Source organism: Trachurus japonicus, chromosome 10 (assembly GCF_045865225.1).
Source record: "Trachurus japonicus isolate A0001 chromosome 10, Traja_1.0".
NCBI lineage: Eukaryota > Metazoa > Chordata > Actinopteri > Carangiformes > Carangidae > Trachurus > Trachurus japonicus.
In genome coordinates this window covers 4,742,442-4,755,687 of record NC_140916.1, presented here as the reverse complement: position 1 = coordinate 4,755,687, position 13,246 = coordinate 4,742,442, and the positions used below count along the sequence as shown (strand labels likewise).

The following is a 13,246-nucleotide window of genomic DNA, read 5'->3' as shown; positions in this document are numbered from 1 at the left end:
CTTAAAATAAGACTCATCACGTTAAAAAGTAGCTTGTTTTTAGACACTTTTTTTTACTTCTTTCAAGCAGATTTTCACTTGAAATAAGTAGAAAAATCTGATAGTGGGGCAAGTTTTTCTTTCTTATTACAAGCACAAAAAACTTGCTTTCACTGGCAGATTTTTCTACTTATTTCTTAGTTTGAAACAAGTGAAAATGATCTAAAAACAAATTCATTTTTAAGGTTATGAGTTATTTTAAGTGGAAAGAGATTAGTTTTGTCCAGAAATGAGACATTTTGACAAGAAATACGGCAAATATTCTTGGAAAGATTTTGAGTTTTTGCAGTGCAGTCTGATACAGAAACACACTGATCACTTCCTCTTCACCTGTTTACACTTTATTAACGGCTACAGGTGTGGACTCTTTGACTGACAGGTGGGTGAGCATGTGATTGTTAAAGCCTCTGGAAACCCAAACCCACAAAAGCCTTTGAACTATGTTATAAAGGGTCCGACTTAGTCCAACACAGGGTTCCCACTCTTTTCTTGAAATCATTTTCCAGGACTTTTCCAGCGGCTCCAGTCTGACAGACTTGTTGTTATTCTACATCCTCTGTCCCGTTCATGCTTTGGAAAAGTGTTCTTTTCCACAGTCGTACCTTATTTTGTACATTTTTGTTTCTATGTTTCTTCCTCTCTCAGCCCCAGAAGTCTGGTTTAAAGACGTGCTAAGTTATGCAATAATCTCTTACAGTTACATGCTTAGAAATTCCTATGAATTTATCATAGAACACCACAAACATGGAAACACTCATCAACTCAAAGTCTCTAGTTTTCTCATCCTTAGTGTCCTTAGGTCTGAAAACAGCAAACAGAGCTCTGGTAGCAGATGTGATAAATCATTTTCCAGGACAACTGAAGCTTTTCCAGGACATTTTACTTTTTTTTCTCATTTTCCATGTGTTTATTTTCCATGACTGGAAAATTGGTCAACCATTTTCCAGGTTTTCTACGACAAGTGGGAACCCTGGCACAGGCTCCTCCTCTGTGACCATATCTGGATCAACTGATTAGTGGATTATTAATATGATGTATATAAAATCATATAATTAATATGATTATAATTACAGATATGATTATCCTGCTGTCAGAGACTCAACCAGCCTCGCTCCGTCTCCCTGTTGTTGTTGTTGTTGGACTCATCTCAGGGTGACAGAGGTCGTTCCCACCATTCAGGGACAGGAACACTTTCATCTGACTCTGTGTGTGGGTGTGTGTGTGTGTGTGTGTGTGTGTGTGTGTGTGTGTGTGTGTGTGTGTGTGTGTGTGTGTGTCCTTACGCGTCTTTGATCTTGTTGGTCCTCTCCACGTTGTCGATGTCCATGCGGATCTTGTAGTTGAGTTTGGGCGGCAGCTCCGTGGCGTTGGGAGCGATGTCCGGGAACACGATTCCCGCCCAGAACTTCCTGTCCTCCAGCAGGACCATGGACTGGTTGACCAGACGCTCCTCCGTGGAGACCGGCTCCAGCTTGTCCAGGTTCACACACTAACACACACACACACACACACACACACAGAAGGTTAACAACAACACAACGTCTCTTTAAACCGTCACACCAACAGTCGGCAGTCGGCCATCTTGTCGTCAGCTGAGTGGACGACGGGGAGGAAACAGGAAGTGCTCGCTGCGACTGCAACCACCTCTGACACCAAGTTGTTACCATGGTTTACAGTTTTTCTCAATCGCTTTGGTGCTATTCTCAGATCAGAATGAAAGTTCTCATAACTATTAGTTAAACCTCCACAACATTTAGTCATTTGTGCACGTCATCGTAGCAGTTTCTCATTCTTCTGAACAATTTGCAAATGCTTTTGGACATGTATCAGTTGCTCTCATACAATTCTCTGCTGTTTTACAACATTATCATTTGCTTATGTCATGTCAGTCAAAATGAACTATACTTATCAATGCTGAATAGTCTTTCCCTATAAAACTAATAGTCCTCATTTCATTGCTTGAGTCATTACATACAAAATTCTTGAACTAGTTGTCAAAATCTGTCAAACTAATTTTATAACACAAGCAGAGACTTTAGTACAACTATTTGAATTATTTGGAACGTATTGAATTACATCACAGAAACCAAAGAGAGACAGAGTCACAGAGACATTTGTGGTCTGGACTGGTCTGGAGGAAACATCCAGAGTCCAGAGACAAGACCAAGACCTTGGAGATGTGGACTCTAATACTACAACACTAGGTTTTAGGTTTCGTGTGCAGCCGTTACAATCATTAATATTTTTAAACTACTTAGGAGTTTTTTTTGGTTCTTTTTCAGTTTGTGTTCCTGTTTTCGTGGGATGTGCCTGTGAGGATCCAGATCTCCTGCGGTCCAGAGGTCGACTCCTACCTCTTCTCAATTAGTATCAGCACAACTCCCAACAAGAAATCGTGTTCCGGTCTTTGCATCGTTGCAGCTCCATCCCATTTACTCACCTCTGACAGCTGAGTCAAACCCTAACAACTCTGATGAGCTGCAACACTTTACTACACTGCATGTCTTTGGTTTCGTTGTTTCTCAATCCATCTTGGTACAACTCCATCCAGAAACCTGCTCAGGTCTTTGTATTGCTGCACCTCCATCTCATTTATCCATCCCTGATAGTTCATCTCACCCAACTTTATTTAATTGCACTATACATCCTGGTTTTTTGTTGTGTATTACTGTCCCCTTGTTGTTTTAGTTTTTAGTAGTGTCATATTAATTGTCTCTCATTTAGTGTCATTGTCTGCTGGTTTCTGTTTGGATATGTTCTATTCTTCTGTGTCCCCGTTTTTATGTATTATGATCCTTGTGTCCCTGTTGTATATTTTAATGGCGAGGTTGAGGTCAGGATTTCAGTTGAGCTTCAGTACTGCAAAAACTCAAAATCTTACCAAGAGTATTTGTCTTATTTCTAGTTAAAATGTCATTTCTAGTCAAAACAAATCTAATTATACTAAAAATAAGACTCATCACATTAAAAAGTAGCTTGTTTTTAGACACTTTTTACTTCTTTCAAGCAGATTTTCACTTGAAATAAGTAGAAAAATCTGATAGAGGAGCAGTTTTTCTTTCTAATTACAAGCACAAAAAACTTGCTTTCACTGGCACATTTTTCTAATTTTTTCAAGTGAAAATTAGTTTGAAACAAGTGAAAATGATGTAAAAACAAGTTAATTTTTAGGTGATGAGTCTTATTTTAAGTGGAAAGAGTTTAGTTTTGACTAGAAATTAGACATTTTGACAAGAAATAAAACAAATTGGTAAGATTTCGAGTTTTTGCAGTGCAGCGGTGAGTTCTCCTCCAGACTCACTGCAAAAACTCAAAATCTTTCCGAGGATATTTGTCTTATTTCTAGTCAATATGTCACTTCTAGTCAAAACAAATCTCATTATATGTAAAATCACATAAAAAGCAGCTTGTTTATAGACACTTTTTACTTCTTTCAAGCATTTTTTTTTACTTGAAATAAGTAGAAAAATCTGATAGTGGAGTGAGTTTTTCTTTCTAAGCACAAAAAACTTGCTTTCACTGGCAGATTTTTCTACTTATTTCAAGTGAGAATTTGTTTGAAACAAGTGAAAATGATCTAAAAACAAGTTAATTTTAAGGTGATGAGTCTTATTTTAAGTGGAAAGAGATTAGTTTTGACTAGAAATGAGACATTTTGACAAGAAATAAGACAAATATTCTTGGAAAGATGTTGAGTTTTTGCAGTGAGTGTGTGGCGGCGGCGGCGTGGAGGTCATGTGACCGTGTGGACTCAGACTGACCTCCATGAAGCGGGAGATGCTCATGATGGCCTGGTCCGTCTCGTTGAACACCTCCCTCCAGGTGAGGGCGCCGCCCGTCGGCCGCCGGTCCTCCGCCTGCTTGGACAGGAAGTTGGAGACGTCGGCGACGGTCCAGTCGGTGTCGGACAGCTGACTGTGGAAAAAGGCCGCGCTGACGTTGTTCTTCAGCAGCGTCTGCAACAGACAGGAGGTGTCGCTCAACACTGTTGTCATGACAATGGTCAGGAACACACCACGCTCTCTGACATATCGTTGTCTGGGTTTGACTAAATTGTAATATACAAGTAAATAAAAGAAATGTTTGATGTTTGTTTTTATTCTGTTTGTTAATACCAGCTGCTTGTTGAACCATTGTAGCATTGCTACAGACTCCCTCAGCAGATTTACAAGAACATAAGTTGCTGTTATTTTTGCTCTTTAGCTATTTAAACTGAAAATACACATTTCCCCATTTTGTTCATGTTGAACACATTGTTTTACACTTATCCTAAACTACTGAGGCTCTTCTCAACCACTTCACACCATTAAACCTGCTGTTTACATGTTCTAATTTTACTCCTCAGCTAATGCTCAATCTATATGCTTCAACAATGTTCTTCTGCTGTTACAATGTATTTCAGTAGGTATTAACTTTTTTCTTAATTAAGGAGTTTTATAAACTTTTTGTGTCTTCATCGTCGTCTTCAACAATTCAAGTAATTTCCAGCATTTTCATACAAAATCTTACGTCTTCTACTTTTTAATTTATTCTCAGCCATTGCTGTTAGTGCTGGTTCATCAGTTTTCCTTCCTGTTAGGTTAGCTGCAGATTTCAACTATTCAACCATTACATTTAAACATGCAGGATTTCAGTGTTTTCTTCTCCCTTTAGCATTTCTACTGCTTTTTACCTTTAAAAGACATTCATCTCATACTACAAGTTATATGTTTCGGCTTTAGCATTAGCCTTTTCAACATTGCTTTAGCAGTTTCTTAAGCTAATTTAGCATTGATTCAACAATTTCTTCAGCTCATTCAGCAACAGCGTTCAGCTGCTTTCAGCATTCACACGCATTTCCTGCTGGAAGTGTTTTCTTTTTCTAGTTCTGTTTGTTATTTTTCAGAATAAAAGAACAAACAGAGAAATGCCATGAGGGCACAAACACAGAGGTATATTTTATATTTTCCTTTGTCCCACGTGCAATCAATGTAATCAATTTGCACAATCCTTAAATGCACTGCTCTTGTGACATGACTTATACTTTTTTCTTTTTTTAAAAAAAAATGAAATGTTGACAGGTCTCACGTCTCCCCTTCACTTCTTTTATACTCTGATACTTCTGTTCTTCTGTTTAGGATTGTTCTAATCACGTTTGGTTGTGCTGTACACTGCAACGTTGTTCTATGTCACTGTTTGTCTATTTATTCTTGTTGTTGTGTTAGTTGTAGTTGTGTCACTGCAGATCGGGACAGTGAAGCTCTGAACTGAACTGATGTTTTACACATCTGGAAACTTTATCATTGTTATTATTATTATTCATTGAGAGCTGCTGTTTTCTCCACCAGGGGTCAGTAAGAGTCCGACTGACGCTCATGAACCTTCATGAAGACGAAGCTGCGTGATAAAGAGACTAAAAGGAGTTGTTGTATATCTGTTGTGGGAGTTAAACTATGGAATGACGCTAAACCTGGATTTACGAATGTGCAGTTCATTTTCGGTTTACAAAAAAAAGGTAGGCAGGGCAATTTTTGAAGGCTATAAATTAATGTTAATGTTTATTTGAGAAGGAGGAGATTGCCTTGGACAGCACAGATCAGAACCTCACAATGGTGCCGGTGGTGTGAGGAATAAAGTCCAAAAAAAAAAAGGAAGGAGTTCCACCGCACACAAAGGGGTCGTATAAACACTGATTATTTATTTAAAAAGTCAAGAAGCAACGCGTTTCACCCGTGTGGGCTTCATCAGGCTTGTGGCTCAGACACAACCACTGCCCCTTGTAGGTTCTTACTGCAATCAGTGGAATAAGCCGCAGCTGGCCATGGGCTGGTCCAGCCTGTCTTCAACTCATCACAAATATATCAAAGGTGCCACAGGTTCCATAAGTACAAATGCTACTACAAAAATATACATCGATCTGAATTCAACACCATAAACAAGAGAACAAAGAGTAAACCATCCTTCCTATAGACCCCTGTGTATTTGTTTTTCTTTTTTTTCTCTGATATTTAAAAATGTCTTTACTACTATATATTTAAATACTGTTAACCTTAGTGGTTCTGGTCCTTTCCTGGTTTAGCTTGGCTTTTATGTTTGTTTGTTTGCTTGCTTGTTTGTTTTTTTCATATTGTAACAATGTTGGGTAGCTTCACTTTTTGTTGTTTTTTGTTTGTTTGTTTTTTGCTATTTAGAAATGTATTTACTACAATATATTTAAATACTGGTAACTTTATTGGTTCCGTTTTTTTTCTCTGGTTTAGTTTAGTTTAGTTTAGTTTGTTCGTTTGCTTGTTTGTTTGTTTGTTAGTTGTTGTTGTTTTTTCCTATTGTAAGTTTGTTTGTTTTTTATATTGTAAGAATGCTGGGTAGCTTCATTTGGTACATAGGACAGGCATTAATATCAGCATGATGCTTCTGCCTTTTCAGTCACTATTTTGTCGATAATGTTTGTAGCTATTGTGTGATGTGACTGAATAAAATCAAAAGCAATCAATCAATCAAACAACAGGTGAGGCGGTGGTTGCCTGGTTACCCGGATCAGGTCCATCTGCTGGCTGTTCTCCATGAAGCTCCAGACTTTGGGTCTCATCTCCTCCCACATTCCTCCCAGGTCCCTGAACACACCGAGCTCCTGGAAGGTCCGGTTCACCTGAACACAACACACACATGACCATGAGGACGACTCCTTCCAATTCAATTGACCCTTCGCGTAAGCCCCGCCCCCTTGGTTACTGTTGCTACGGCGGGCAAGCTTTCACTCCCAGCCATGCTCCTGGCAATATTTGGTATCGATTTCAAAGGAAATATCAGCAAATTTCTGGATAAACTGTTCTGAGATAATAGAGAGAAGAAGTCACAAAGATCATTCAGAGTTTTCAGTGACGTGACTCGCGCAGGAGGATAAAACATCTGTTCAACGACACGACTGGACAATGTACAGAGCAGCAGTAAGGGCTGGTAATTTTACCGTCTATCAACCCACGAAGACTTAGGTCATCTCACTGGTCATGAAACGTTGTCAAACTGCAAGTTTTTGGGCGATTGTGAACCACATACAGCTTTCGCTGCTGTTTTTTTTTCTCCCACCGCTGCATCAGTCAGTGAAAGCAGTCCCTGCCTGGAGGATCCCTCGCCTAAAAGCCCAAGTAAAAGCCATAAAAGTACAGCTGTCATTTCGGAGGTGAACATATGGTTATCCCCATATTTACACTTGCTCAAGTCGAAAAAAAAGTCCGCTCGTATCTGAACATCTCTATATTGCTGCTGCCGCCGCCGCCACCGCCGTAGTAGCAGCAGCAACAACAACATCCTTCTCTACAAACAAATGTTTTTCGTCCTAGTCTCAAAATGTGTCCACAAAAGCAAACGTAATGACTCACTGCTGAAAGCTTGCCAGGCCTATAGTTACGGTTGCTAACGTAGGATTGGACAATAGCCGTTTGTGGGAGGAGTTGGCGAAGGGTCAATTCAATTCAAATTTGCTTTATTGGCATGAATGTCACACAGACTATGTTGCCAAAGCATAAAAACTCAATGAAACAAAACAATAAACTTCAGGGTTACAAAAAACTACAAAGTATATATAGAATAAAAAACTTTAATAAATAAATAAAAAGGAGTTTGTGTGTATGTGTGTGAGTGTGTGTGTGTGTGTGTGTGTGTGTGTGTGAGTGAGTGGGTATGCTTGTGTGTATGCATGTGTGTATGCTCTCTCTCTCTCTCTCAATTTTTCAATTTCAATTTGCTTTATTGGCATGACTGTGATATACAATATTGCCAAAGCATTGGGACAGCAGAGTTAAAACAAATACATAGATAGTTAGTTAATTAATAACAATATAGAATAAATAGATTTTAAAAAATATATATATATATATATATATATATAAATGTAAAAAAGTGAGGTGCGTGTGTGTGTATGTACAGAGGTAATCAAACAATTAGTATAGTATCATGAGACAGGAAGTGATGTCATACCTCGTGGATGACCCTCTGCGTGGCGGCGTTGTGCGGCGTGTAGAGGATCTTCCCCAGCAGCAGCGGCTTCAGCGCCTGCCAGATCATCCTGGACATCGGGTTGGAGTCCATGTTCTTCACCAGGCTGTTACAGAACGGAGCTGCACACACACACAGTCAGTTTGATTGACAGCTCAACCTCAGAACACACTCACACAGGTTAAATACCCATGATCCTCTGCTGCCCTGCCCCCAAGAAAGAGGAGGAAGAGGAAGAAGAGGAAGAAGAAGGAGGGAGAGGAAGAAGAAGAAGGAGGAGAAAAAGGAAGAGGGGGAGGAAGAAGAAGGAGGAAGAGAAGGAGGAGGAAGAAGAGGAGAAAGAAGAAGAAGGAAAAGGAGGACGAGGACGAGGAGGAAGAAGAAGGACGAAAAAGAGGGGGAGGAGGAGGAGGAAGAAGGAGGAGGAAGAAGAGGAGAAAGAAGAAGAAGGAAAAGGAGGAGGAGGAGAGAAGAACAAGGAGGAAAAGGAGGAGGAAGAGGAGAAGGAGGAGGAGGAGGTGCGTGACTGACTGGAGGAGTTGTCGTAGAGTGAGGAGGCGTCGTCCTCGCTGCTGTTGTGGTTTCCGAACAGAGCCTTGTAGTTGCTGTCCTCGTACCAGTTGAGGGACTTGATCTGCAGACCGCCACCCTCCGGGTGGCCGCACACGATCCGGGACACGGCCTGGTACATGGCGCTGGGAGACGACGTGGCGTTCCGCGTCAGGAAGAGGATCTCGTTCCTCAGGTCGATCCAGCTCTTCATCCCGGCCAACTGGACCAAACCAGGAACAAGGACAGGGACAGAGACAGCTTAGACTCAGACCAGGTGTTAGGAGGCTCCAAGACAAGGCGATGTTAAGTTTAAGTTAAAGTTAAAGTTAAAGTTAAAGTTAAAGATACTTTATTAAGGAATTTACAATGTTACCAGCAGCAGATGACAACACAAGACCACACACACACATCATCCACAAAAATACACAATAACAACAACATTGCACAACCCGTTAAAACATGTGTAAGTGAATAAGAGCAGCAAGGTCTAAAATAAGATTTAAAAAGAAGTAGAAGTAGCAAGAAAAGGAGGGAGAGACACTATCGCATGATTACAGTTATTGAAGCCCAGACATGAGAAATTGTTCCGAAAAAATTAAATAAGTCTATATTTTAAGCTTGTTTGTAGTGGAAGCTCCCAGTGTCTCAGTTCACTGCTCTGCCGGTGTCAGTGCAAATCACGCGGCAGAACAATTTCTCATGTCGGGGCTTCAATACAAGAAGGACATTACAGACGAGCACTATGGAGGTATTTGGATGTTTTTTGGTGTGTCTTTTTGGACAAAGAAAAGTGGTATCCATTGACAACCATTATATGGGCAAATACTGCTGCGCGGACCCCCCCGTAACTCAGAGAAGGGACGGAGGACTCTGAAAATTCTCACAGCTCTTAGTCGACATGAGGGTGAGTAGATAATGAGTGAAATTTGAATTTTGGGTGAACTATCCCTTTAACTCTATTAAATCTGAGTTCACATTCAACCTTTTAACAACACTGATAACTGATCATCAGTGACCTTGATCAATAAACTAAATCATCTATAAATGTACTGAACCTCTTCATCTTCTCCTCTTATGAAACTTTTCACTAAAAGTGAAACTGAAGCTTCGTCTATCGACGCCATGAAAAGTAGATTTTTAAACCAAAGTGTCAAAGCTCTGACTTCCTGTCCCTGTCAGAATGAAAGCTGGAAAAGAAACAAAAAGGTCTGAGTCCAGAGGAGCTGTTTCTTGTGAGGGGGGAGGAGGAGGAGGAGGAGGAGGAGGAGGAGGAGGGATAGGGGGAGGAGGAGCCGGGGTTACTGCAGGTCGTTCCTGAGACTCAGCAGGAAGTGAAACTGTCACGACTCAACCGAGGCAAAGGGAATTCATTTAAAAAGGAGCATTACGCTCTAATTTCGTAGCTTTCAATACAGAGCCAGGTCAGATCAGAGATTAGTTTCTCTGATCAATATCCTTATTGACGAGGTTAATCAATGATCATCAGTTTGTTTGTTTGTGTCATGTGACGGACGGCTCCTGTTGGCTCCGCCCACCTGGCCGCGGCGAGCAAACACACATTTAAATAAAATAAACCGACATGAAGGAGCAGAAGAAACATGTGACAACAACTTTCTCTTCTTTGTTTGTGATGAGAAAAAAAAAACTCCCAAACTCAAACCAGACACTTCCTTTCCGACTGGATTTTCAAAATAAAACTCTTATTAGAATTAGAAAAACAGAATTTGGAGGCTGAAGCGACGGCATCTGTTAATTACAGGATTATTAACTTACACAAGTCACACACACACACACACACACACACACACTGTTCCTGACTCAGCATCATATAAACCAAACAAAAAACAGCAGTCACATGTTTCCAATTTAACTCAGTGTGTGTGTGTGTGTGTGTGTGTGTGTGTGTGTGTGTGTGTGTGTGTGTGTGTGTGTGATAACCCCAGGCTAAGAAACAACAAACTGGGTCAGTGTGAGTGAACTTTATCACAGTGTCCTGATCAGGAGGAGTCTCAGGCTCCAGTAGGGTGAAAGTTATAGACTCTATAGCATCATGACTGTGAGTCACATATAGGAATATAACACAGACAGAGACACAGTTGAAACTTTGACAGTTCAGTGCAGCTGCAGCCACTCAGCAGGTTTTCACTTCACAGATGGAGGAGGGGGGGGGGGGGTAGAAGAGGAGGAGGAAGAGGAGGAGTAGGAGGAGGAGGAAGAGGAGGAGGAAGAAGGAGGAGGAAGGAGGAGGAAGAAGAAGGAGGAGGGAAAGGAGGAGGATGAGAGGAGGATGAGGAGGAAGAGGAGTAGGAGGAGGAGGAAAAGGAGGAGGAGGACAAAAAGGAAGGAGGAAGAGGAGGAGGAATATAAAGAAAGAGGAGGAGGAAGAGAAGAATGAGTTAGAGGAGAGGGGGAGGGGGAGGAAGAAGGAGGAAGAAGAGGAGGAGGAAAGAGGAAGAAGAAGAAGGAGGAAAAGGAGGAGGGGGAGGAAGAGGAGGAGGCAGAGGAGAAAGAAGGAGGAAGAGGAGGAGGAAGAAGAGGAGGAGGAGGGAGAGGAGGAGGAGGTGGAGGAGGAGGAAGAAGAGGAGGAGGAAGAAGAAGAGGAGGAGGAGGAGGAGGAGGAGGAGGAGGAGGAGGAGGAAGAAGAGGAGGAGAGAAGAGGAGGAGGAAGAGGAGGAGGAAGAAGAGGAGGAGGAAGAAGAAGAGGAGGAGGAGGAAGAAGAGGAGGAGGAGGAGGAGGAGGAGGAGGAGGAAGAAGAGGAGGAGGAGGAGGAGGAGGAGGAGTGGGGGCTGTGGGGTCGTGGAGGTGAAGCCTGCTGGGTCTGAGACTTTGTTCAGCTGCAGCTGCCAGGTTGAACTCTGTGTCCTCGCATCTCAGCTGGACGAGGACACGAGGACACGAGGACATGAGGACGCAAGGACACGTCTCCGTCTCCTCAGGAGTCTCTCACCTCGACCGCCAGTGAACCCAGACTGTCCAGGAGGTTGTTGGTCGCCCTGGCAACCTCTCTGACCGCCTCGGGGTCGGTCCTCACGTCCCTCTGAGACACAGAGACAAAACCAGTTAACACAGTTCATAGCTCCTTCAGAATAAAAGCTCCTTCAGAATAAAAGCTCCATACAGTATAAAGGTAGACGTTTGTCTTAAAGCTCCTTCAAAATAAATGTAGATGTTTGTGTTAAAGTTCCTTCAAAATAAAGGTAGACGTTTGTATTAAAGCTCCTTCAAAATAAAGGTAGACGTTTGTATTAAAGCTCCTTCAAAATAAAGGTAGACGTTTGAATTAAAGCTCCTTCAAAATAAAGGTAGATATTTGTACTAAAGCTCCTTCAAAATAAAGGTAGACGTTTGCGTTAAACCTCCATACGGTATAAAGGTAGATGTTTGCGTTAAAGCTCCTTCAAAATAAAGGTAGACGTTTGTATTAAAGCTCCTGCAAAATAAAGGTAGACGTTTGAATTAAAGCTCCTTCAAAATAAAGGTAGACGTTTGAATTAAAGCTCCTTCAAAATAAAGGTAGATGTTTGTATTAAAGCTCTTTCAAAATAAAGGTAGACGTTTGTATTAAAGCTCCATACAGTATAAATGTAGAAGTTTTTCTTCCTTTATACTTCCTGTCACTTTGTGATGTCACAACTAAGCCCCGCCCCCTCACCACCTGGACCCATCATCCAACAACAACTTGTGGGATTTGGTTTCTCTGAGTGTTTTATTCTGAAATCTGCTCTGTTTTTATTATTGGATCACTGTAGAAAACAGTCAGCCAATCAGAAGAGAGGCTCAGATCTTCTCCTCCGTTCTGATTGGGTGACACCGACCTGTTGTTACCAGAGCTCCAGAGATGGAAAACTACACTGAGATGTCATGACATCATGATGACATCATCAGTCAGCTGACCAGAGACCAGATCAGGAGATGTTTTTATGTTGTGAACTTGGACGCTGGTCCGTGTCCTCGCTGCTCCTCCTGACTAACGGCTGCTTTGTGAGCGGAGGAGGAGGACGAAGACTTCCTGTCTCCGCTGCCGTGGAAACGCCGAGTCTGTCCTCGTTCACTCGCAGCTCGTACATCAGCACACACAAAGGAGCAGCGAGTGAGTCTCTAAAACTGGTCTCCAGGCTACGAAAACTGAGACTGTAGAGAGAGAGACGGGCCGAGACACGCCTCCTCCCACACACACACACACACACACCTGAGCAGAGGCAGGCAGAGACACGCCTCCTCCCACACACACAGATCTCACACACACCTGAGCAGAGCGACGGGTCAGGACACGCCTCCTCCCACACACACACACACACACACCTGGGCTGAGGAGAAGTTTACAGTTTGTTCTCACAGCGGATCGGTTATCAGACTCTGGTCTCCCAGCAACCGAGAGGCCCGATATTATTGATAATATTAATATTGTTTTGTCACTTTTGCTGTTTATAGTTATATAATCAATCATTCATTAATAATAGTCATTATACAACAGTTATGGTGCCTTCATGTGCTATGGTAATTATGGTAAATACCAAAAGGTGACGTGAAAAGTGCACATGAACACTTGTGGTATTTTCCACTGGGCAACTCGTAGAATTACCGTCTTGTTGTTCTGTTTATCAGCACGGTGTTTATCTACGAGCCAACCACACCGCTGATACACAGTAGCAACAGCACGGCCTCTTATTGTTCTCATCG

At 41.9% G+C, this 13,246-nt stretch overlaps 1 protein-coding gene across 2 annotated transcripts in view; it reads right to left on the bottom strand.

The window, feature by feature from the left end:
- The window catches only part of abca1b (ATP-binding cassette, sub-family A (ABC1), member 1B), an 81,514-nt gene that overhangs the window by 47,253 nt on the left and 21,015 nt on the right, over positions 1-13,246 (bottom strand). For both annotated transcript variants that reach the window (XM_085788997.1, XM_085788998.1), the window contains exons 7-12: positions 11,514-11,603; positions 8,545-8,785; positions 7,996-8,135; positions 6,551-6,667; positions 3,801-3,995; positions 1,323-1,528 (exon numbers count right to left, since the gene is read on the bottom strand). In XM_085788997.1, coding sequence (XP_085645123.1) covers positions 1,323-1,528; positions 3,801-3,995; positions 6,551-6,667; positions 7,996-8,135; positions 8,545-8,785; positions 11,514-11,603 — 989 coding nt within the window. The remainder of the gene's footprint in view (positions 1-1,322; positions 1,529-3,800; positions 3,996-6,550; positions 6,668-7,995; positions 8,136-8,544; positions 8,786-11,513; positions 11,604-13,246) is intronic.